Raw genomic sequence first — 26,889 nt, forward strand, 5'->3', positions numbered from 1 at the left:
GTTTGACAGTTAAAAACATAAACATAATCTCTCATATTTTGTTGCTTCTTTTTCTCTGCTTGTGAAGGTAGACTTTTAAAATTTTACTTTTTTTATTATTTTAACTTTTTATTTATTATACGTGTTATTATATGTTTGTAGTAGTATTAATACATGTTATACACCATTAATTTCCTTGTATAATTCAACGTGTACAGTATACTTTATAAACCTATTTTTTTCTTTCAGTTGCTAACCCCATGCATAAAATGAGTACAGGAATACCTTGTATAGCGTGGTTTTGAACAACGCGGGTTTTGGTCTAACGCGGTTTTTATTATTACACTAGCATTGTTAACACTGACCGGGCTACTTCCGGGCGCCGCAAGTGACAGTGGAGAGCCACTTATGCAGTAGTAATTCAATTGGTTCTCATGTAGACATGTTCTTTCCCCGCGGCATTTTATTATTTACGTTAATATTAGTATTTAATATTTTTTTTATTAATTAAGTATGAGTGAAAAGAGACAAAACAAAGAAGACACTGTTGGAGTAACAAAAAAATGCAAGTGGTTGACATTAGAGAAGAAACTTGAAATTATAAAATGTCACGACAATTGCGCTTCGTTTGCTAAAATAGCCCATGAGAATTCAATGAATGAGTCATCTGTACGAACAATTATTCAGAGCAAAGAAAAGATTAAACAACATGGAATGAGCACCGCTTCTTATATGTCAAAAGTGATCACGAGAAATCGATCTTCTACAATGGAAAATATGGAATGCCTTCTAATGATCTGGATTGGAGATTGTAATCAGAAAAAAGATTCCTTTGAGTCAAATGATAATCCAGGCAAAAGCAACAAGTCTATATGACAAAATAAAAGAAAATGAAAGCGAAAATGAAGGAGGTACAGCCAGTGAAACGTTTATAGCAAGTCTCGGTTGGTTCTACAATTTCGAAAAGCATATGGGACTCCATAATATAAGAATCCAAGGTGAAAGCGCAAGTGCTGACACTAAAACTGCAGAATTATTTCCCAATGAATTGAAGGAGCTTATTGAGAAGGAAGGCTACACAGATGATCAAATTTTTAACGCTGACGAGACTAGCTTGTTCTGGAAAAGAATGCCATCGTGCACATTTGTAGCAGAGAAGGAAAAAACACAAGCTGGGTATAAAGTGTCAAAAGACCGATTGACAGTTTTACTAGGAGGTAATGCATCAGGTGATTTAAAATTGAAGCCACTGTTAGTGTACAGAGTGGAAAACCCAAGAGCTCTTAAGGGCTTTAACAAAGAACAATTTACCTGTTCATTGGCATTCGAATAAAAAAAAACGTGGGTGACTCGTTCAATTTTCGAAGACTGGTTTAAAACTTATTTTTGTCCTGAAGTTAAAAGCTATTGTAAAAAGAATGATATTCCTTTCAAAATTTCGCTTTTATTAGACAATGAGCCAGGCCATCCAACTCTATTGACTGACTTAGATGAAAATGTCAAGATTCATTTTTTCCCTCAAAACACAACATCAATTCTGCAGCCGATGGATCAAGGCGTTATCTCCACTTTCAAGGCTTACTATTTAAGACGAACTTTTGCTCAAGCTATTAAAGCTGCAGCAGAAGAAGATTCTTGGACTTGGAGTGAATTTTGGAAGAAATTTAACATAAAAGATGCCATTCAAAATATTTATGAATCTTGGCAAGAGGTGACTCAAAGCATCATGAGAGCCATATGGCATAATATCTTGCCGCATTGTTCAAAGGACTTTGTTACCTTTGCAACACAGAAAGAGAAAATCTCAACAGAAATTGTGCAGATGGGCAAAGATCTTGGTTTTACAAGTTTAGATTGTAACAATGTGAACGAATGTATTGATTCTCATTCAAATGATCTGGATGATGAAACCCTTTTGGAGTTGGAACAACAACGAGCCTATGAAAAAGACGAAAATGACCCCCACTGATGTCATGGTTGAAGAATTTTCCTTTGCTGACTTTTCAACTTTTGTGAGAAAAATCGACGAAGCTTCAGACTTTCTCATGAATGCTGACCCGAATTTGGAAAGAAGCATCAAAGTGAGACAAAGTCTCAAAAATGCCATCAAATGCTACAGAGATCTAGTACTTGAAGAGACAAGGAAGACAAGGATGGTTCAACCAACACTAAAGACTACTTTAGTAAAAAGTAAATTACTGTATGCTAAAATTGAAGCAACATTTGTTTTGTTTTCTACAACTTTTATATCAGTTTAAAAGGATTTTATTTGTTATTTAGTTAATAAAAATAACAATTTTTTTTTTTCATTTTTAAAATTTTTATTATCCTAAATTTTTGTAATAAACAAATTAAATTGAAAACTTTTATAATTAGACCTCGAACAATGTGGTTTTGCATAGCGCGGACGCTTCTTGGAACCAATTAACTGCATTATAGAAGGTATTCCTGTAGTTCGTTAGTATTCACATGAGTATTTGAAGTTCAGTTTCATACCTGCTGCTCAGGATGAATGGTCACAATTCTGTCTATTGTGTGAACACTGTTTGACCAATGAATCAATGAAAGAAGGTTGTCTCGATGCACATTTGAAGGCAAAACAAAGCACTCATCTGAACTATGATTTGAACCAATTTGACTCTAAAGGAGAAGTTTGAGAAAAGATCAACAATAGATTCATTGTTCTCTGTATGAACTGCTACCCAAAATCGTACTCTTGAAGCTAGTTATGAAATTTCTCTGCTCATAGCTAAATCAGGAAAAAATCATACTAGGGGAGGATTTAATTAAGTCAGCAAGATTAACTTTTTTCAAAACAGTTATGGAGAAACATGACACCAATGTCAAAGGAATGCCACTGAGCAGTAACACTGTTTGCAAAATAATAGATGAGATGGCTAAAGATGTGGAAACACAACTTGTTGAAAAGATGAGATCAAAGAAATTCTCATTACAGATGGAAGAATCAACTCAGTTTGGTCTGGATTATGTAGAAGACGCCTAGATTTGGTCAAAATGATTGTCTGTTACTTTGCTGCCCACCTATGTTTTTGTCCATTCATTATGGAATTGTTATGACTGCTTTGGAAGGGTTACCAAAAGGAAACAACACATGTGAAGGATGGCATCATGTATTCATCGGATTAATTGGTGCATCTCATGTGACAATACAGAAATTTCTGAAACTTGAAATATATGCAAAATCTACATGAAGGGAAAATAGAGCAATATACACCTTCTGTCCAAAAAGAAACCAAACTTTTGATAGAAAATAAAACATAGGCCAATTATAATTATTCAAATCATTTATTTCAATCAATATACTCTCCCTCAGCTTTGATACAGCATTTTTGGCACGGTCAATTAATTTGTTAAATGAGTTTTATATATTGGTTTTCGGGATACTATTGAGGGTCGTGGTTATTGCCGCTTGAATATTTTCAATGGTGTATCGCTTTCTTTTCATTGGCAAATAAAGTTGGGGGAAGAGAAAGAAGTCACAGGGTGCTAAATCAGGTGAATACGGCAAGTAATTCAACACACAAATTTGGTCAAAAATTGTCTCACAGTGTTTGAACGATGAGATGGTGCATTATCGTGCAAAAGTGACCAACTGCCTACATCACGATGTTCATGCCATACGCGACAAATTCTCGCTATCAATCACTTCAAAACTTTGAGATAAAACTCACCATTGACTGTTTGGCCAGGCAGAATGAATTCTTTGTGGATGATGCCCTTGGAATTGTAGAAATAAATCAGCATTGTCTTTACTTTTGACTTCTCCACGCGACTTTTTTTTTGGATGCCCATCTTCTGGTGGTCTCCACTCAGCACTGGTGCTTTGTTTCGGGATCATACTCAAAACACCATGTTTTGTCACCAGTAACGATCATTTCAAGGAAGTTTGAGTCCTTACGAGCGGTTTTAATGAGCTTATGGGGAACAAATCGCGAATTCAATTTACGAAGGCCCAAACTCTTGGTCAAAATGTTGTGCACAGTTGATTTTGGAATCCCTAATTCATCTTCAATCAATCTCTCAGACGATTTTGGGTTTTCTTTGATGAAATCGTGCACTTTTTGGATGTTAACTTCACTCAGTCCAGTTTTTGGACGGCCTGGCATTTCATCTTCCTCGACCATCTCACGACCACTTTGAAATCGTTTAAACTACTCGTAAACTTGTACAGGATAAGCATTCATCACTGTATGCTTTTTGAAGCATTTGATGCGTTTCAGTAAAACTTTTACCAAGTTGAATACAAAAGTCCATGCTCTCTGTTTGAAACTCATTTTCCGACCATTTGTCAAAACACACTGTCACTCTTGGCACTATAACTCTGCTTCTAATGAAACAAATGTCATAAACAACAACAAAAAGATGCACCAGTTGGCACCACTAGTTTCTTTTATTTTCAAAAAGTTCGATTTCTCTTTGGACAGAGGGTATATATATTGCTGGCACCAACCTCCTTCTGATAAGAAATGCTATTGAGACACTGTAATAAGACTTCAGTGCATCAGATTTGCAAAACTTAATCATTTGAGGACTTGCCCATTTTGGTTTTTGAAAACTGTTGATTATATAAAAAAAAATCATAATTATCATTTATTAAACACCTGAGAACTTGGAAGTCATTTTTTTTTTTTTAAATGAAAAGTATGCTGTTGAATTTTCCCACAATGAATTTTCTGATGAAGAATTGTGTAGACATAGTACAAAGGAATAACATCATAATCGTAACTTGACATGGACTGTTTTGTTAGTATATTAATGTAAGAAGTATCAGAAATAAGAATGAATCATTTTATTCAAAACGTATGAAAAGTTAGTAAACTGAAAATGATACTTATGTGGGAATAGAAATGAAGGAATGTAAAATCTTGTGAAAGGAGCAGGGTAATTATCCCTGCACATTATTGGAGCTAAAAAGAGCATTATATATGACAGCTCTGAGACTGTTTGGTGTGAAGTTGAAATAAATAAAATAATATATCTAATAGGATGTTTTAGGCTTGGGAATGTAGAGAATAGTAATTGTGGTGTTTAGAAAAATTGGTTAGTGAAGTAAAAATAGGGTTTTCCTAATGGATGATTTTGTTATGGAAATAAGGATTAGAAAAGGGGATAGTATCTGAGAGATAACTATTTAGAATAAAATGGAAGCACTGTTTTAGCATTGGATTTCATGAAAACTTCATAGGAGATGTAGTTGAGGTATGGAAGTTTCAATTAAAAAAAAAAAATGTGGAAATATAGAGGTGTAGTCAACTTATGTGAATACTAGGGACATGACTCAGTTAACACAGCTCATTCAATGTGTATATATTGCTATTATTATTTATTAAATTTATTTGCTGATATGAGTTACTAGCACAAGTTAGATTCCTTTTTTTTTTTATATAATGACAGAAGGTAGTGGATCTATTACTGATCTGTTGAAAAACATCTACCATGAACTGAGTGATCTAATTATGAATATAACTACTGCAGTCTAAAGTGCATAGGAACACGTACTACCCCAAGATTGATTTAAATATAAGTGTAAGTTCTCAAAGGTATGTTAATATCACATCTTCTCCATAGTTGAAAAAAAAAAAAGAAAAAAGGTTTTTGTTGGTTTTTGACCCATTCACTTTCAGTGGTGTAACAAATTCTCTATCAATGAATGAAGAAGATATGTTGGTAGTTATTTTTTCAAACATAACGTTGAAAAATTTGAATGTTTTATCATTTGATAAATTTTGGGTAGAAATTCATAGTGAATATAGGCCTTTAAGTGAAAAAAAAAACATTTAAGATCCTACTGTTTTCCTTCAACATATTTATGTAAAAGTAGTTTCTCAATTTTCACTGTAACTTTAAAGAAACAAACATTGCACCAAATATTGATAATTTTTGGTGTAATGTGCAAGAACACACAAAAAGTTTGAATTATTATGTGATATCTCCAATGAGTCCAAGGACTCATTAAGGGAGGGCACTCTACCCTCCAATTCTCTGTGTCCACCATTTAATCTACCAAATACACAGAACTGCTACTACCATCATCTACATACAGCACCATCTACTGTCCACACTAGTATTTTTTGTCTGTAAATTGCATGTGTTCTCAGTGCTGATATGCCTATATGTGGGATTAAAAACCTGAGTTTTCCGTGAGGAAAACTCAGGTTTTCTGAGGTAGAGAAGGAAAATTCAGGTTTTCCTTCTCTACCTCTGTATGAGATCAGCTTTCTTCTGAGCTATGGGCTTGTTTACAATGGGAATTATTATTGTAGATTAGAGTGCTGGGTATTAAAGTAAAAAATAAATCCATCATTGCTGCTTCTGGCATTTCCATTTTGTTTCTGACATTTCCATTTTGTTTTCTAGCACTCACTGAAGACCCGTTTGTCTGTTCAACCAGAAGTCTTAAATCAGAGGTTGGAAGCCATCCAAGAAAAACTCAGGATTCACCAGGAAAATTTATGCAAACCTCAAATGTTCACTGGTACAAAGAAGCTGAGTCGACATGAAATGGATATAGAAAAATCCCTGTATGCTGGATGTGAAAACAAGCAGCAGTTCAAAGCATTGGTAGAACAGTCTTATTTTTCTCAGGAAACAAATGATCCTTTTCTACATATACGGCAACTATCTCAAAAATTGTTAGAACGAGTGAAAACAAAAAAAAAAAGGAAGCTGGAGCAACTTAAGGATGAAAATGAAAAATTAACTGTTGAAACAAATATTGATGAAAGCATCCAAGAACAATTAGATCCAACGTTTTTTCATGCTCTTGTACCACTAGAAATAACAGAAATTCAAGAGAATCAGCTGAGCATTAAAGAAATAAAACAGTTACCAAAGTTCCAGAATTATGATCCAGGCACACCTACTAAGGTAATGTATACAAGTCTGCAGAAGTTAAATTTTACAGTTCATTGGAACAAGACGAGCGTTTTTCACAAAAGTCGGTTCCTCATGGAACGGCTTCATAAAAAAAAACATGTGAAGGTCTACATCTATCCTCCTTTGTGGAAGATAGTACTTTATAAATCAGCTAATCTTTCCTAACTTTTTTAATTGTGTGTGTGTATATATGTATATATATATATATATATATATGTATGTATGTAATTTATTTATTTATCTTTTTTTTTTTTTTTTTTAAATAAGTTAGGAAATTTATTGACCTTGTTTAGTTATCTTACATTAGCTACTTAGGTGGCACCTTTTGAATTGTCAGGTATTGTTTAATTAGCGTTATACATGTACTGAAGATGCCTGTGATATTCAGGCGAAAATTCTACTAATAAATAATATTTTACGTGAGTTAATTCTGTTAATTTCTTTACTGAAACATAGCAGTTAAATTTCAAGTTGGCGATAAATCAAAAGTATTTGTCACTGTAAATTTACTAGAATTTTTTTTCATTCCAACTTAATTCAAGAATTGCTGTAGATTATTTTATCTCTTAAATTATAAAATGATCATTAATATTTTTCATTACTTACTATGTTTGCTTAGTAAGTAATGAAAGTCATCCCTGATTTCTATTTCCCCCAACTGGGTGGTATGGGAGTATCTTTTTGGGTAGTCTTGAACTGCCCATTCTTTCAATATGTTCAGTCCACTTATTTTGGTATTCATGTATTTTGCCCAATACTGAGTCTATTTTTAGTTCTTTATATCTGCTTCTTATGTCCTAGAGAGTATAACCTGCTGTGCTTCGTAGGAATTTTATTTCTATTTTTTGTTCTTTCTGCAGATCTGTGATCCGTAATTTACTTTTGCACAATAGAGAAGGTCTTGCCAAAACTTTATAAACTCTTCTTCTTGTATGCTTTTGAACATGGTTAGGTTGGAAAATATTATTGATCATCCCTGTCAGAAAGTTTGAAATTTTTATATCAGTATCAGCTACTTTTGTTTAAAAATTTTATTTTCAATCATGATTTTACTTCTGATGGGATGATCCTTCAAAAGCTGCAATTTTTGTTTTATGTTGATATTTGCATTCCAAATTTTTTTAGCAGTTTTGTTTAAGGAATATATTGAACTCTGGAATTCATCTTCACTTTTTGCTATGATTGTTTGGTCTTTTGTGTGTGGTCCCAACCACGGAAGGTTTATTTGTAAACTTGGTACATTTTGTACCATGGGTGGACTAAGAATTTTGTTTGTCTATTTTTATGGAATTTATATATTTTCTGTATTTTTATTCATTTTTTACCTAGTCCAGAAATTCTGCTCTAGAGACCAAACATGGAAAACATTTTCAAGCCACTTTCAGGTCTCTGATAAGCAGGACAGTAGTTTCGCACTGAATGATGAAATTCATTTCCCACCTAAAGACAAATGCAAACATCCATGCCTGCTCAAGGTGGGTTGGGTGGAGAGCAGACAAGCATAGTTCCATGATCTGTTCAAATGCTGATTTTATATTTTTCTTCCATTTCTTTACTATTTCATCTACATAGGTATTAAATAAGAGCAGTGACAATGGTATCCATGTGGACTCCTCTGTTTATTGATTTTCATTCTGTAACTTTTTCATTGATTCTTACAGCTGTTTATTTATTTTGATATATGTTAGTTATTCCTGCAACTGTCTGATTTGGAATGTTTAATTTCTTGAGTGATCCACAGTTTGTTCCTTTGTAAGGTTTCTGGTAATCTACAAATGCTAGTCTTTCTGTGTTAATTTAATGCTTTGAATTAAGATTTTTAATGTAAAAGCTGGGTCAATACATGATTGTCCTTTTCAGAAGCCTTTTTTGTTCTTCAAATAGTTTATCTTCTACTTATAACTAGTATCTAAAAGAAAAGACATTCCTTAATAGTTGCACCTATTGCCTGTTTTATATTGAAATGCAAACTAATGTAAAACTGGAACATGCACAAAGGTAACACACAGGAAGTTGAAATTATTAGCTTTCGTCTTAAGAAGGATGCTTTTTAGTGTTTGTTAGCCTACCTTGGTTGTGGTGCAGAAAGTCTTAAAATTATCATTTCGCATATCTTGGGGGGGGGGGTCATACATCCATCGTTATCAGATTCCTAATATGTACCTGCACAGGATGGACAGGATATTATGATAGTAGTATGTTAAAATTTTACATCATTACTCTAACATCTTATCAACAATTTTTTTCCAAATGAATCTGTTATCTGTCAGAAATCTGATATCAGAAATGCCTCAGAGGACCATATTTTGGTCCTCTGAGGCATTTCTTACTCCTTCAACCCACCTAGATATTGATCTTCCTCTCTTTTTTTTCTTGCTATCCTAACAAAAAACATTTGTATTGCTAACCTTATCTCTCTCTCTCTCTCTCTCTCTCTCTCTCTCTCTCCCTCTCTCCCATTCTGTTTAAGTGATCATATCACCTGGAGTTAGCTCTACTCACACACACACCTGAATGCTAATGGCATCATGTTCCTTTTAATATCTCCAATTTTAATATGATTCTGCCACAGATGATATCCATTCACTTTCCTAATCTTTCTCAGAACTTGCATGTCTTTTGATCCTAGCCTTTCTTGAAATGTTTTATTTCAAACCCAGCTCTCTGATCCATAAGTTAAAATTGGTTTGAATACTGTCACATACACAATTAGTTTAGTGTTTTAACTAATTTCTCTTATTCATATAAATTCTAATTTACTTCCTACCATACAAATTTGCTAATTCTGTTGTCGATTTCCATATTTAATTTGCCACCTTCATATAAATTGTGCCTAAATAGCTGAAATGTTTTACTTGTTCTATAGGTTCTCCATTCATTGTTTTTCCATATTTTCATAGTCTTTATTGCAGATTTTTGTGCCAAATTTATTATAGCAGTTATTCAGTTTGAGGAGTCTCACAGACTTGGAATGGATTTATTTAGAAGTGTAACATCATCTGCATAAGGTAAAGAGCTGAGATTAATATCTGCAATTTTTGATATCAGGTTTAATTCCATTTTCCTTCATGTTGTGATCTATATAGATGATGTGCATGCCCTTGTCTCATACCTGATTTAACATCAAACCATCTTTTTGTACCTCCTTCTATTCTGCTGACTTTCAATTCAAATATAGACTCTGCATTGCTCAACGTAATGTCTCATTTACATCATATAATTCAGCATTACACATCTGTATTTATTTAAGTTAAGTTGGTTTCTAAGAGTTGTTTATTCCAAAAGGAGAGAAGGAAAAAAACATAAAAACTCATATTTGTTCAGTAAGTATAACAAGCACTTTAGCTTACATACATACATAAATACATACTAGAAGGTGAGTTACCTGGTTTTGATGTGGAGGTGACAGAGTTTATTCTCTCTAAAGTGCTTGCTTTCTTCCTGAAAAATAGTAAAACTGGTCTAAGCACAGATATTTAACAAACAAAAATAAATTTCATGGGTGAAGTCTAGAGTGATCTCATGGAACTGCTGATAATAAAACTGCTGGGGGGGGGGGATCAAACTACAGAAAAACTGTAGTTTGATTTTTCTGTTCCTGCAGAAAAACTGATTAATCAGTTTTTTGCAGGAACACAATAGACAAAATATGCCAAAAATTATATATTGCAGTAACTCTGCTTTGATGGGATGGATAATCATCAAATTCCTGATATGCACTGTCAAAGAATGTACAGGATACTACTGTGGTGGATTAACTGAATGATAAATAATACATATTATCCAATATTATTCCGTTATTTGTCAGAACTTCAGTATTGTCAAATTTTAAATATTTGCCTTATAAGGTATTCTAGTTAAAGAGGCAGTGAAGGAAAAGAAGAAAGCATATCAAAAGTTCCTGTCAAATAAGTCAGCTTGTGCTCTTAGAGAATATAGAGACAAATGCAAGAATGCTAAACAGTGTGTAAAACTAGCTAAACAAAAGTCATGGGAGGATTTTGGCAAGAATATAGAAAATATCAAGAAGGTGGCAAAATATTCTGGATGTTGTTGAAGAAGCTTAGGAATGCAGGAAAGAGTGCTGTAAAAGAAGTTAGAGATGATAAAGGTGACATGAAAACGGGAGAAAAAGATATCATTGAAGTATGGAGTAATTACTTTGAAAAACTGCTAAATGAAACAAGCAGTGATGACAGCACAGTGGTAAAAAACACTGCCCAGGCATGCAGTCAGGAATACATATCCATACTTGAAGTAGAAAAAGCCATCAAAGGCTTGAAATGTGGAAAGGCAGCAGGAGTAGATGATATTCGACCAGAAATGCTGAAGTATGGTGGTATAAAAGTTTTACAGTGGCTGCACTGCATAGTTCAGAAAGCATGGACAGAGGGACGAATTCCCAATGATTGGAGTAGAGCTGTCATAGTACCCATATATAAAAAGGGAAATAAAACTGAATGTGAGAATTACAGAGATATTTCCCTACTGAGTGTTCCTGGTAAGATCTATGCAAGTATACTTGAGAAACGGTTGAGAAGAATTGTGGAAGAAAAGCTTGGTGATGAACAAGCTGGATTCAGGCCAAATAGAGGCTGTCAGGATCAGATCTTCACTTTATGACAAATAGTCGAGAAAGCATGGGAATATAACAAAGATCTGTATTTAAGTTTTGTCGATTTGGAAAAGGCATATGACAAGGTGCCAAGAGAGAAGCTATTCAATGCGCTGCAGTTATATGGTGTGAATGGAGCATTATATCAAGCAATACCTAGTCTTTATTTGAGTTGTAAGTCAGCAGTTAGAATTGAAGGAAGTACAGGAAGATGGTTTAATGTTAAATCTGGTGTCAGACAAGGATGTACATTATCCCCTCTGTTATTCATTATCTATATGGATCATATTATGAAGGAAAGTGGTATTAAATATGATATCAAAATTGGAGATGTTAATGTCAGCTCTTTGCTTTATGCAGATGATGTTATACTTCTAAATAAATCCGCTACAAGTCTGCAGGATTCTCTGACTAAATTGAATAGCTGTTGTAATAGATATGGTATGAAGGTCAGCAATAAAAAGACAAAGACAATGAAAATAGGCAGAATCATTGAAAATGTCAACTGTGTTGTGAATGGAGAATCTGTGGAACAAGTAAAACATTACAGCTAATTAGGCATGATTTTTACTGAAGATGGTAAATTAAATATAGAAATACACAACAGAATCAGCAGGGCTGGTATGGTGGGAAGTTAATTGAATAAATTCATTTGGAATAAGAGAGAAATTAGTCGGAACACTAAATTAGCTATATACAAGACAGTGTTCAAACCAGTTTTAACTTTTGATGGATCTGAGAGCTGGGTCAGAAGTAAAACACTTGACCAAAGACTAGAGACCGCAGATATCAGAGTCCTGAGAAAGATTATAGGCGTGAACAGGTGGCATCAATGGCAATATCATATTAAAAATGAGGATATTATGAAAGAACTTGACATTATCAGCATCCAGGAATGCATTAGCAGAGCTAATCTCAGGTGGTATGGTCACCTAAACAGAATGGGCGAGGAAAGATTAGCAAAACAAGTGTTCTCAGCCAGGTTGCAGCAAAACGACCCAGAGGTAGACCAAAGATATAGGTGGATTGATACGGTACAAAGTGCCTTAGACGATAGAAATATAAGATCTGATAATATTGGAGTCTTGACAAGTAACAGACTGATTTGGAAGAAAATTGTAGATAGGAAGTTAGTAATGATGTACTTTTTTTCATGTAGTACTATCATATCCTGTACACCCCTTGAGGGTACATGACAGGAATTTGATGATGATGGTATTCTAGTTGGATTGATGAGTTAGAACTTCATCAATCTACTTATATCTTGATCATCCTCTGCTGTGTCTTTCTGCCATTCTGGAACCGAGCACCTGTTTTGTTATCTTTTCTTCTCCCATTCTGTTTATTGACCATACCACCTCAGATTATCTCTACTCACACACTCTTGAATGCTAACAATATCAAGTACCTAACCTTTTGAGTGGTGAGTTAAAAATATATATCTCACCTTTCTATAGCTTATAAATATATTAAACAAAAATTAGGAAGATTGCTAAGAGATTTCTGCACCTTCTTCCAAAAACTTAAAAACAGAGTAAATGTATTGCTTTACTGTAGTTAAAATTTGAGCATATACATTCACTGTCATAGAAACTTCATCACCTGTTATAACCATGTTTTTTTGGCAATTAAATTTGAATGCCTATTTGAAAAGGGATAATAATTGTCAAGATAATGTAGCATTTTTATTTTTAATATTTGGTTCTTTTTAGTGCAAGATGTGACATAATTAGGAAATGACAACAAACTTGACAAATTGAAATGGAGTGGACAGTGATATTTTCACTGGAAAAACAAATACCAGTATCAAAATTTAGTTCAGTTACACAGTTTTACTAACATTTAAAGCTAAAAATTCACGTTTTGCTGTTTATTGCTTCGTGGGTTCTATTCGTGCCTTTATTACAGCATGGTATTGACAGGACATTGATTTTATCAATGTCCTGTCAATTGACAGTTGCTGATGGTTACAACTGTCAATTCATGATTCCATACCCTTATAATGGCTTCTTGGAGCTCCCAAAGTGTTTTTGGCTTCTATTTGTGTATTTCAGTCTCCATTTGATATCACAAATTCTCAATGCAGTTGAGATCTGGGCTGTTTCATGAATGGTAGTCGCTGAATTGAGTGTTCATTGAGCCACTTATTAACCTGCAACAAAAATTAAAGCTTAAGTACTAAACTCAGTTTGTATGACACATTTTAGGGTTATAATAGCATTACTTACACTTTTTGCTCTGTGACAAGGGGAAGAGTCATCCTGAAAGATGCTGTTGTTATGGTAAAGTTGTCTGATACAGGGTGTCCCAAAATTCACGCAAGATTTAAATTTAGCGCCATTTGTGCAGTAAAGTGTTGCCAAAGAGAAAAAAAAGACAGCATGACAGCTGACAGTTTAGGGTTATTAAAAATGGAGCACTACACGAAAGAACAATGCATTTTCATTGTTGAGCAATATTTTAAAAATAATAAGGTTTGGCAGCTATAGTTCGCAATTTTCGTACAAAATATGGTCGGAATAGTGATTTAACTTCATCAACTGTAAAAAGATTAATTTAAAAATTCAAGGAAACTGGATCAATTAGTGATCTTATACACTCTGGCCGTCCTTCAACAAGTCGTTCAACAGAAAACATCGAAGCAGTTTGTGAGAGTGTTGCTGAGAGTCCAGGAACATCAATTCGGCACTGTGGTCTTGAATTGGGCATTTCGAGAAGCTCTCTACAGCGTATTCTCACGAAAGATTTGCATCTTTATGCTTACAAAGTTCAATTGACTCAAGAACTGAAGCCTACTGACCACACACAGCGAAGAGAGTTCGTTGAATGGATTATGGAACAACAACAAGTGGATGCTTATTTTTCAAACAAAATCATCTTCAGCGATGAGGCTCATTTTCATCTTGATGGCTTCGTTAATCGACAAAATTGTTGCATTTGGGGTTCAGAAAATCCACGAGTGATTGTTGAGAAACAAATGCATCCACAATGTGTCACTGTTTGGTGCGGATTTTGGGCTGGAGGCATCATCGGTCCATTCTTCTTCGAAAATGCGGCTGGTAAGGCAATAACAGTTAATGGGGCTCGCTATTGCGACATGATAATCCAGTTTTTTGTGCCTAAATTGCAAGATATGGATGTGGACGACATGTGGTTTCAACAAGACGGTGCCACATGCCATACAGCCCAAGAAACAATTCAATTACTGCATGAGTCATTTCCTGGTCGTGTAATTTCCTGTTTTGGTAATCAGAATTGGCCGCCCAGATCATGTGACTTAACACCGTTGGACTTTTTTCTTTGGGGTTTTTGAAGTCTAAGGTTTATGCCAACAAGCCCACGACCACCCACCCCTTGAAGGAGGAAATTGAGCACTATATCAACGAAATTCAGCCACATTTATGCAAAACGGTCATGGAAAATTTCGACAAAAGAGTGCGTATGTGCCAGCAAAGCCATGGAGGTTATGCATGGAATATGCTATTCCATGCATAACCCTATACTGTATACTTTATGAATCAATAAGAAATTACAATTTTTAATTAAAAACCTGTGTTTTCTATCAAAATTACTTCTTGCGTGAATTTTGGGACACCCTGTAGTAGGCAACAATTCTCCTAAAATGTTTTGGTAGACTTGTGCATTCACCAATCCTTTTGTGAGATGCAAGTGACCAACATCATGATACAACATGCAGCCCCAGATCATCTTACTGGCTGAGAATTTGACTGTTGACACCAGACATTCAGATTTGAATTTTTCTCCTGATTGTCTTCAAGCTGTCTGACATCAGCATCCTGCAGGTTAAACTTTTTTCTCTTCAGAAAAAATTACTTTTTTTCACTTTAGGAGGTCCATTTAGCATGCTCTTTTCACCAATTTAGCCAAGCCAATCTCTCTTGTTAAGGCACCTGGCTATCAGTCTAATGACTCTTCTCCTGACAGTTACAGAGCTTACCACAACTCCTGTTTGTTCTTCCCAGTCCCATTTCAGTTCTCCAGACGATTTTTGAGGCAGAGCCACTTTAGAACTTAATCTTGGCATGGTGTAGACCAGGGATCGCCAAACTTCTTTGACCGTCGACCCCCTTCAAGAGTTTCTTGACTTTTTATCGATCCCCTCTATTTTACTATTATGTAATTATAATAGGACAAGCAAAAAAGACCCTTATGTGAGTTTTTAGATTGTTTATTTTATAGTTACAGTGTTTATTGTATGTATAATATAGCATATATTATTATATTGGCTTAACGTCAAAGGGATACATTTTTGTTTTTGACGTCCTTCTTAACATTACATATTTGATAGGAGGGATAAATAATATATAAAATGTAATTTAGATAATAAAATAACAATAATACAATCTTCCATATATATATGAAAATAATACTTTTATTAACTTAGTATACAATTTACTAACGTTGTCAATGTGAAGAGTGTACTTCGTGACTCTTGACAAGATTAGCAATGTTGGGTTCAAAATTAGTAAGTTTCAGCCTTAAATCGCCACGGAATTCTATATCTAGCTTATTTCTTTATTTTGTTAAAATGGAATTAACATGGCTGAAACCAGCTTCAACCATGTACGAGCTTGGAAATGCAAGCAAAAAGGGGAGTACCACTTCATAAAGTTTTGGATATTTTTCTACAACATTTATATTCATTCAAAAGTAACTTATAGTCCTATTTTTATACTCATGTGTTTCTATAGGATGTACAAAACTACCAGCCCTGCTCAACTCTTCCACATAGAGAAGTTTAATTTGTTAATGAATAACGATTAAATTATATGTATGTTGATGAATTTTAGAACATTAACGCTCACTTTTATGTCGATACACAAAAATGAGACTGGGATCGAATACGTGTGAGTATAAGTAAATAAGCAACCGCGCACGTGTTGCAATCTCTCTCCCGCTGTGCCGGCCGGGTGGGAACCACTGACATCCGTTTATTGGTAAATACGTCATTTTGGCCTACTTGATTGGCCTCCTAATAATGATAACTAATAATTAAGGAATTGACAGCATACACTAGAAATATAAATTAAATAAACTTTAATATATACTTTCCGATATTGATTTAGTTAACAGATTCTAACAAGTTATATTGGATTTATTTAGGATATAACATCTCATAAAAGTAAACAGGTGTTGTGAATATCTCCAATTTTGATATCAGATTTAATGCTGCTTTCTTTCATAATGTGATCCTGTATATGATAAATAAGATGAAAATAAGATGAATATGGTGTGCACAACACTTCGTACAGCTGATTTTATGTGAAACCTTTTTCCTATGCCTCCTACAATTCTATCTTCTGAAACTTAAATATAGATTATATATTGTTCTGTATAATATCCCATTTACTCTGAATTATAAGTAGTTTTTCTCTTTGTGTGTGTTGTGCCTTTTCCAGATCTACAGAACTTGAATACAGATCATTATTATATTTCCCTGATGTCTAGTGAAGTGAAAATTGATCCTGCTCCCCCCCCCCCCCATTACCACCAGTGGGCCTGAACTCGGCTTGTTTTTCCTTTGGTAGCACCTTTTCTCAAGTATGCTTGCATAAATCTTATCTGGAATGCTTGGCAAGGATATTCCTCTGTAATTCTCATCATCATCCAGCAGCAGACTGAACTTCCTTCAGTCTGCTGCTGGATGAATGCCTCTCTGTACTTCTTCCATTCTTGCTGATCTTGTGTATCTCTCCACCATAACATATTATCATCATCTTGTCATCTCATCTTGTTGCTGGTCTTCATAGTTTCAGATGGACAAAAAGAGCAACAGAATGGACACCAAGAACAGTATCCATTCTGTTGCTCTTTTTGTCCATCTGTTGTCAGATATTTTAGATCCATGTACCTACCCAGTGCCATTTGTTGCCTTTTATTACTAATGCAATGTTCCATTACCTTGTTTGCTTCCTTATCCAAGGACAGATAACCCTCATACAATGCATACTTATACAATGCGGTTTCGATATAACGCGGTCTAAAATTGTTGTAACCCTTGTTGAACGCGGTACTTACACAACACGGTTCCAATAAAAACATGGTCTACAAATTGTAGTAACCCTTTATCTTTTCATATGTTTTTCACTGCCAACTTAAAAATCAAATTTTATCTTCGTTAAATTTGTTTCTGCCTGTATCCCGCATGTAATTATAAGTACCGAATTTGTATTAGGGGAAATACCCTTTAGCACGCATGTACCTCAGTTGTTTACCGTATAAAACGTTTATTGTTGAAAATCGTCCTCGTTTCTGCCAGGAAAGTGCATTAAAAATCATAAGTGTGTTCAACTCAAGCTGAGCACTTTATTTTCTGGTGAGTTACAAAAAAAAAAAAAAAAAAGCAAGCATTACAATATGTAATGCTTGCTTTTTTGATATTCTAATGGAAAATGTAAAAAAATTATTTTTATAGTAATGGCCCACAAACTGCAACAAAAGGGGAAAACCAAAATTGAAAACAAAATTAATTTCTCTCGAAGAAAAATATTCAAAATCTTGAATTGAAATCGGTTGAAAAATGGAGAAAAACCAGGAGTTTTTGCAGGGACTTGGAATTTAAATGAATCAACAATTCGAACAATCAAACAAAATGAACATAAAATCCGAGAAAGTGTTTATTGCTGGGTCAACGATAAGTGCAAAGCACGTTGCTCGTGTACACGATATTCTAATGGAAAATGGAAAAATCTCTAATGATTTCGATAGAAGATTGCACCTCAAAAGAAAATTCCTATGGATGGAAATCTTATTAAACAAAAAAACTCTCAAAGTTTATAAATATTTATAGTGCAGATATAAATATTGTCCAGGTGTTCAATCAGGATGAATCCGGGTTATATTGGAAAAAAGTGCAAAAACGCACCTATATTTCAAAAAATGAAAGATCAGCTCCTGGATTCAAAGTTTCCAAAGATAGAATTACTCTACTGTTTAGTAATGCATCAGGTGATTACATGACAAAACCTGTATTTATTAACCAATCCTCAAATCCTCGTGCTATGAAAGATTAAAATATGCACTATTTTATTTTGCCTAAAACATTTATGCATTATGTGCAATGAAGTTTAAATACAATTTGTAATTTTTATACTTTTACACTATGTATTTGTGTCATAGTTTATATGTTTTCTTAACTTACATGAATTACCTGAATTAAATAAAAATATATTTTTTGTTGGATATGTCATTGTTATTTATATAATTTAAAAAAAAAAAAAAACGATTTCAGAACATAACCCTACTTTTTCTATGTGATCTGAGACTCGCATAACGCAATTTATATAACGCGGCATTTCTGCAGAACCTAACATCCGGCGTTATACGAGGGTTACCTGTATTATTCCTTTTATTCTGTATTATTTTTTTAAAATGGCTCTTTCCATGTTTCATTGTGTTTTCAGTTTCTCTAGGTGATTTTTAGTCAAGCTCCAGATTTCCCTACCGGAAGTCATGGGAATACACAGCTGAAATTTCATTATGAAGTTTATGATTTGTAATGATTGGCCTTAGTATTTGCATTAATTCACTATTTCAATCTGTTTGTTCTTGAGTATTTTCACTCTATATATTTACTTCATTTAATAAAATAATCATGTGTTCTAGCTTTTTGGTGATGTTGCTATTAATACACTGGTGTCCAAAAGCTAAGGACAAACTACATTTTTACCTCTATGTAAAAAATTTTAATGACTGCAGCCAAATGTGGACATAAATTTATTGCTAGCATACTAATAAATTATATTACAGAAAAAATGTGTTATAAATTTTGTACAAATTGAATTGTACATTTTTGGCAAAAGTTACAAATTTCCTAAGGAAATTAATGTTAAAGAATTAATGTACAGTGCTTACAGGAAACAATGTGGAGAGACATTTCAGTATGGAATGTATCCACTCCAAACTGTGATGCAGCTCTCACAGCATTATATAGTGCTTAGCACCAAGTGATTCAGGAGTTCTTGAGGCAAACTGGCCCACTCCTCCTTTAGAGCAAGGATAAGGCCTTGTTTTTTTTTCTGGAAGGGAATTTCAAGCAGATGTGTCTTCCTATTATGTCCCAAACGTGTTCTATGAGGTTGAGATCTGGGGAACATGCTGACCACTCGATTTGATTAATATCCTCAGTCTCCAGAAGTATTGGGTTTGCAAATAAGTTCATTTGGTTTATGCATTAGTACAAGTTTACGGTGCTTCGCCTGTCATTATTATTGCGCTACCGCACAATGCTATTGTGCAGTTGAAAGGCGACATTTCACATAACCTTTCAGTGAATTTTCGTTCAGCCCTGCTTCAGTTGGGTGTGTGTGTGTAACATATTTTTAGAAATGGAAGGAAATAATGTACATTACCGGCATATTTTGCTTTTTTATTTAAAAAAGGCAAACGAGCTGCAGAGGCCTATAAAAAAAAATATGTAGCGTATATAGGGATGGTGCCTTTACAGAACGTGTATGCCAAAAGTGGTTTGCCAAATTCCATTCTGGAGATTTCGACGTCAACGATGTGCCTCATGCCGGTCATCCGACCAAGGTTGATTCGAGTATTGTGAAGGATATCGTCGACAAAAATCCATCACAAACAATGCGGGAGATTGCTGCAGTGCTGAACATATCCCATACAAGAATTGAAAACCATTTGCACAAGCTGGGATATATTTCAAAACCCAATGTTTGGGTGCCGCATGAATTGACTGAGGCCAATATGACTGCTCGTATATCCATCTGTGATTCGCTGCGACGTCACCAAGAAAATGACCCATTTTTGAAGTGGATGATTACGGAGATGAAAAATGGGTCATTTACATAACCTGGTATGTAAAAGATCATGGGGGCACAAGAGTGAACTGCTGCAAACAACCTCGAAAGCGGGATTGCACCCAAAAAAGATCATGCTTTCTGTGTGGTGGAATTATAAAGGTGTTGTCCACTATGAGGTGTTACCGTCAGGCAGAACGATTGATTCAACTGTCTATTGCTCACAGTTAACGCGACTGGCCCATGCAATTAGCACAAAACGTCTTGAATTGGCAAATCGGAAAGGAGTTGTCTTTCACCACGACAACGCCAGACCCCACACATCGTTGACAACCCAGAGTAAATTGTTACATCTTGGCTGGGATGTTTTACTGCATCCTCCGTATTCACCGGACCTGGCCCCTTCTGATTATCACATATTCCGATCGTTGCAGAATTCTCTGAATTCTGCTAAGTCTTTGACAGCCTCCTCATTAGTGAAGAAAAAACCTTCGCTAACGAGGAAGCTGTCAAAAGACACCTGGATCAGTTTTTCGCCAGTAAACCTCGGAGTTTTATGAATGCGGCATAATGAAGCTGGTGGATAGATGGCAAGAAGTCATTGATAAAGAGAGTCAATATATAACTGTATAGTATGTATTATGTATATTAAATAAAATGTGTTTCATTCCAATCTGAAAACTGAACAAACTTATTTGTCAACCCAATAGCTCCACTGCTCATGTACGATTTGGTGTGGCATTCTTATCCATAAAATGAATTCTTTGCCTACAGCACCTCTGAACAGTTGAACATGATGTTGAAGAACTATGTTGCAATATCATTCACCAGTCACAGTCCCTTTTTCCAGCACTTGTAACTTGGTGCTTACATTTAGCATTAATGCCTCCCCACACTATGACCCCAGTACTGCCATATCTATCCCTTTCAAGAACATTCTCACAATGATAAGCAGTACCACTTTCATGCCACATCAAGTGTTGTCTAGAATCAGAGGAAAGACTAAAACAAGTCATCTGTAAAGAGTACCTTAGCCTACTGGTGTCTTGTTCAATTTGTATGAATATAACACTGCTGAAAACTTGCTCTACGATGAGCTATGGATAAAGGGATGCAGACCACATGCCTTCTGTTGTATAGGCCTACTTGTTGCAGACATCTTGCCTCACTTTAAGATATCTACATACCTGTGCTTGAATGGAGCTGATCTGCCATGGTGTGTCGATTGTTTTGCTGTTATACCCAAAAATCTGCCTTCGTGCTCTGTGGTACAGTGAGGGTGGCCTCTTAGCAAACATCTAGAACATATTCCATTGGTTTGAAATGCTACCCAGAGCCTTTGTGAGATTTCAAAACTCTCTGGCAATATCAGTAATTCTGCAACCTTCATCAAGTTTCCCAATAATTCTTTCCTGTATAATCATCTAGATCAGAGGTTCTCAACCTTTTCCAGTGGCATACCACTATATTTAATTCAAGATATTAGATGTATCAGTAAGGCAGTGGTACGCATACCATAGATTGAGAATCCCTGATCTAGATGATGTCTTTGAGACATTATAAGACATCCAAGTTTGCAACTTTATTCATTCACTGAAAAGTGCATCCTTCAAACACAATTTGCTTAGTTCAGCCTTTTATCCTGTTGATTGATGCCACATGACTCCGTTGTAGTGATTCAAAAATTTGTGCTTATGCAAGTAGAAAGCATCTGCTTTCTACTTGTATAACTAAATTAATAGTTATACAAATTACTGTAAGCTAGTTCATCTTAATATTCAGTTATAATCTTCAGAAATAGTGTTTGCCCTTAGGTTTTGGACACCAGCATATGATATCAGCAGTGAATTGTAGATATTGCTTAGGTATTCTCCATCTGTATTCAGCCTCTTTTCTTCCAGTAATTCTCAGATTCAGTTTCATTTGCATCTTTATAAATAGGAACTATGAGAGCTCCACTTAAATTATCTGAAATTTGACTTCCAAACAGCAGGCCTTTTGAAATATGCAGTGGAGTTGTAAAACTATTATACCTCCATATTTGATCATTTTTTCTGGCCAGATGTCATCTACTCCAGCTGTTTTTCTGCATTTCAGGTCTGATTGCCTTTTCTGTCTCAAGGATATGACATATACTTTTGTTGCATTCTTCCTGAATATTTCTGACCACAATTCTGTGTGAGTGGACTTTTGATAAACATCTGATGTGAATACATTCTCTGATGTTTTTGAGATGCAGATATCAAGAAATGGTAACCTGTCTTCATTCTCCAATTCCAATTAAAGTTGAGCAAGTTCAACAAATGAGACTTCAACTTTTCAGCTTTACGATTCCTAACCAATTTTAGAAAACAGTGCCACACTTCATTTGCTCCTCAGGCTTTGACTGTTAATGCTGTTGGTTTCTTTCTGCTTTCATCATCATCAACAACAAATTTCTGACATGTGCCCTTAAGGGGGGGGGGGCATACAGGATATCATGATAGTAGTACATGAAACACTTACACCATTACTAACTTCCTATCAACAATTTTTCTTCAAATAAATCTGTTATCTCTCAAGACTCCAACATTATCAGATCTTCTATTTCTCTTCTAAGGCACTTTTTATCAAACCACCTATATTTTGGTCTTTCTCAGGGTCATTTTCCTGCCAACCTAGCAGACAAAACTGGTTTTGCTAATCTTTCCTCTCCCATTTTGTTTAAGTGACTATACCACCTGAGATTATCTCTGCTAACAATGTCAAGTTCTTTCCTAATATCCTTGTTTTTTAATATGATATTGCCATTGATGCCATCTGTTCACATCCCCTAATCTTTCTGAGGACTCTCATATCTGTGGTCTCTAGTCTTTGGTCAAGTGTTTTCTTTCTAACCCAGCTCTCATTTTCATACCAAATTTATTACAAGTTATTCAATTTAGTCAGGGGAATCTTGCAGACTTGTACAGGATTTATTAGAGCCTCTGCAGCTCAATCAGTATAGACAAAGTCCTATGGTTGAAAATATCTGGGTTCGTTTCCCATCCATGATGTGAGGACCTTTATCTGGTCTCTTTCAACTAAAGGTGAGTTAGCCACTCTCATATGGAGGTAGAGGGTTTTTTTCACCAGGAAACTCAGGTTTTTCATTCATCAGAACAGGAAAACCAGTCCTGTGAACACATTGGATCTACAGCTGGATCTACATACTTAACACATTGGATCTACATACTTAATCCCTCAATAGGAGAGTTCAACCAGTCCTAAGGGACGGTCGAGGAATAGTGGGAAACCCCACACTTGAATAAATAAATAAACTGGATTTATTTAAAAGTATAACATCATCTGCATAAAGTAAAGAGCTGAGATTAACATCTCCAATTGTGATATCAGGTTTAATACTGTTTTCCTTCATAATGTGATCCATATAGATAATGAATAACAGAGGGAATAATTTACATCCTTGTCTGACACAAGATTTAACATTAAACCACCTTCCTGTAACTTCCTTCAATTCTAACTGCTGACTTACAACTCAAGTATTGCTTGATAATAACACCCCATTGATGCCATATAACTGTAGCGTTTTGAATAGCTTTTCTCTTAGCACCTTGCCACATATACTTTTTACAGGTCTACAAAACTTAAATAGAGATTTATGTTATATTCCCGTGATTTCTCAACTATTTGTTGTAAAGTGAAAATCTGATCCCGACAATCTCTATTTGGTCTGAATCTAGCTGGTTCTTCACCAAGCTTCCCTTCCACAATCCTTCTCAACCATTTCTCAAGTATGCTTACATAAATCTTACCAGGAACACTCATAGAGTAATACTTCTGTAATTATCACATTCAGTTTTATTTCCTTTTTTGTATATTGGTACTATGAGAGCGCTACTGTAGTCATCCGGAATTTGTTTCTATGTCTAGGCCTTCTGAACTATGCAGTGCTGCCACTGCAAGACTTTTCTACCTCCACACTCGAGCATTTCTAGTCGAATATCATCTACTCCAGCTGGCTTTCCACATTTCAGGCTTTTGATAGCTTTTTTTTACCCCTTTGCTGTCACTGCTTGTTTTATTTTTTCGAAGGAATTACTCCATACATCAAGGATATCTTTTTCTCCAGTTTTCATGGCACCTTTATCATCTCTAATTTCTTCTACAACACTGTTTCCTTCATTTCTTAGTTTTTTACAGCCTCCAGAGAGTATTTTATCACCTTCCTGATATTTATTTTCAATGTTCTTACCAAAGTCTTCCTATGACTTTTGTTTAGCTAGTTTTACATAGTTTAACTTTCTTACATTTGTCTTTGTATTCTCTAAGAGCACAAGCTGACATATTTGCCAGGAACTTTTGATATGCTCTCTTTTTTTCCTTCACTGCCTCTTTAATTTCCTGCATCCACCATGGAGTCCTAATTTTTCTATCCTTGCAGACACCCTCACCTCTCTGGCTGAATCAATTAATCTTTTCTTTAGGATTTGCCACTGAATTTCCAAGGTTTGGTTCCTGTTCTCAGACTCTTATTTTTTCTTCAATAATGTTTGAGAACAGGAACCAAAGTTGAGCAGCTTTCACTTCACATCTGAGGGCTGCTCAACTTTTATTTGCTTAAAAACTTTTTTACATGTTCTTCTTTTCAATATAAAATTCAATTTTATCCTTTCTTTTAAGCTTACACGGTGATCCGAATGCATTTTTGAAAATTATGGAGACAACTACCATGTTTGAATAAAAACTTCGTTCAAAAGAAAAAAATCGATCAATCGGCTGGCCTTTTTAAAGAGATGCAGAGACAATAACCTTATTCCTATCTGCATCAGGATAAAAAAGAAATTTACGTCCACCAAAGCACTCCGTATTTATGACCGCACAGAAAAAGCAATGCCCAGAGAATAGATCCAAACAGCCTGCCAAAACCTAGCAACAACACAAAATCTGGTTTCAGAATTGCAATCTGAACTATCGAACTATATTAATCCAGACACTCTACAAGTACTTGAAAGAATTACTGACAATTCGGCCAAATATACCCTGGAAAAGAATAAAGAAAAACTCAAGACCAAATTCCACAGTTTGAAACAACGGCAAAATATGGCAGCCAATTACAGGAATCCATCCAATCAGAAGACCTCCTCTCCGATAAACACCAACAATGAACAACAAACAAGGGAGACAAGGAGCAACCAACCACCGACAAGCAAGAACCATGCGATCACCCTATCAAGCCACACCCTGAACAACTGCAAACTTACGCTACTGAATAAAGGACTTAACTACGCAATAGCACCTAAAAAGGTAAACAAATTGGATTTTATCTACCACATAGAAAGAGGCATCAGGTCCCTACCTAACAATATAGCTGATAAAATACGATTAGAAACTAGTAATCCTGAACACTAAGAAAACCATACAGAACAATCTCACAAAAACAGAACTAGCAGCAATTAATTCATTGAAAGCCAAACAAAACATAATAATAACGAAATCGGATTAAGGCAATGCCACTGTCGTCCTTGACAGGCCAACATACGTAATTCAGATGAATCAATTAGTAGCCGATAACAACACATATAAGCTGGTAAATTATAACCCAACAAAAAGGATAAAGGATAAAACAGAGAAACTACTCAAGTCCGTCACTTCTTGGCCACCAGACATGGTTAAAAATACTCAAACCCCACTATGCCCCCCCCCTCCAGAATATATGGGGTTTCGAAAATACACAAACAAAATGTGCCCCTTCTACCAATCGTTGAAGGAATAAGCAGTCCCAATTACCACTTAGCCAAGAAATTAGCTGCAACACACAAGGAGTTGGTAGGTCACTCCCCCTCCTACGTAAAAAAAACACACAACACTTTATAAACAAAATTAAAAAAATAACACTTGACAAAGACGACTTATTAGTCAGTTTCGACGTTTCTGCCCTTTTCACTAATGTCCCCATCAATGACACAATTCTCCCTACAGAACAAATTTCCACCCGACATTACGGCCCTCTTTGTCCACGTGTTATGTTTTTAATTTTGTTTATAAAGTGTTTTTGAGCAAAGGGCTCTTGATTCTCCCACGCTAAGACTTGACAGTCTGGCTTAGATACGTTGACGACGTGTTCGCGATCTGGCCGCACAGGGAACAAACACTAAACACATTCCTTAGCCACCTGAACAAACAACACGAACGCATACAATTTACCATTGAATTCGAAAATCAGAATTTGCTCCTGTTCCTAGACACACATCCTCCTTCAGGCAGTCTATCCTTCACGGTCTACCGAAAACCGACACACAATGGCCAATACATGCTAATTCATACCACCACCCATTCAAAAATATGGAGTCATTAACACCTTTAAAAACAGAGCTACAACAATTTTCTCTAACCAATAAGCCCTGAAACAAGAACTAAAAATCATCAGCAACACATTCATAAATAATGGCTATAACAAAAATACTATTAATAAAATACTCCATAAAACAACAACAAAAGCGAATCTAGATTACAGTAAAACCATAGCCATCCCATACATTAAAGGGTTATCAGAAAAAATCAACAGAATCCTACAACATTATAACCTCAATGCCACCTTTAAACCCCACTAAACTTAAAACCATCTTCAACTCCTCTGAG

At 35.1% G+C, this 26,889-nt stretch overlaps 1 protein-coding gene across 1 annotated transcript in view; it reads left to right on the forward strand.

Moving 5' to 3' along the window:
* The window catches only part of LOC150104751 (RNA-binding protein 41-like), a 123,691-nt gene that overhangs the window by 67,934 nt on the left and 28,868 nt on the right, over positions 1-26,889 (forward strand). The window contains exon 4 of the mRNA XM_090395930.1: positions 6,358-6,867. Coding sequence (XP_090252056.1) covers positions 6,358-6,867 — 510 coding nt within the window. The remainder of the gene's footprint in view (positions 1-6,357; positions 6,868-26,889) is intronic.

Source organism: Typopeltis vanoorti, chromosome 7 (genome assembly GCF_054136105.1).
Source record: "Typopeltis vanoorti isolate ZY-2024b chromosome 7, IOZ_Tvanoo_1.0, whole genome shotgun sequence".
NCBI classification, from domain to species: Eukaryota; Metazoa; Arthropoda; class Arachnida; order Uropygi; family Thelyphonidae; genus Typopeltis; species Typopeltis vanoorti.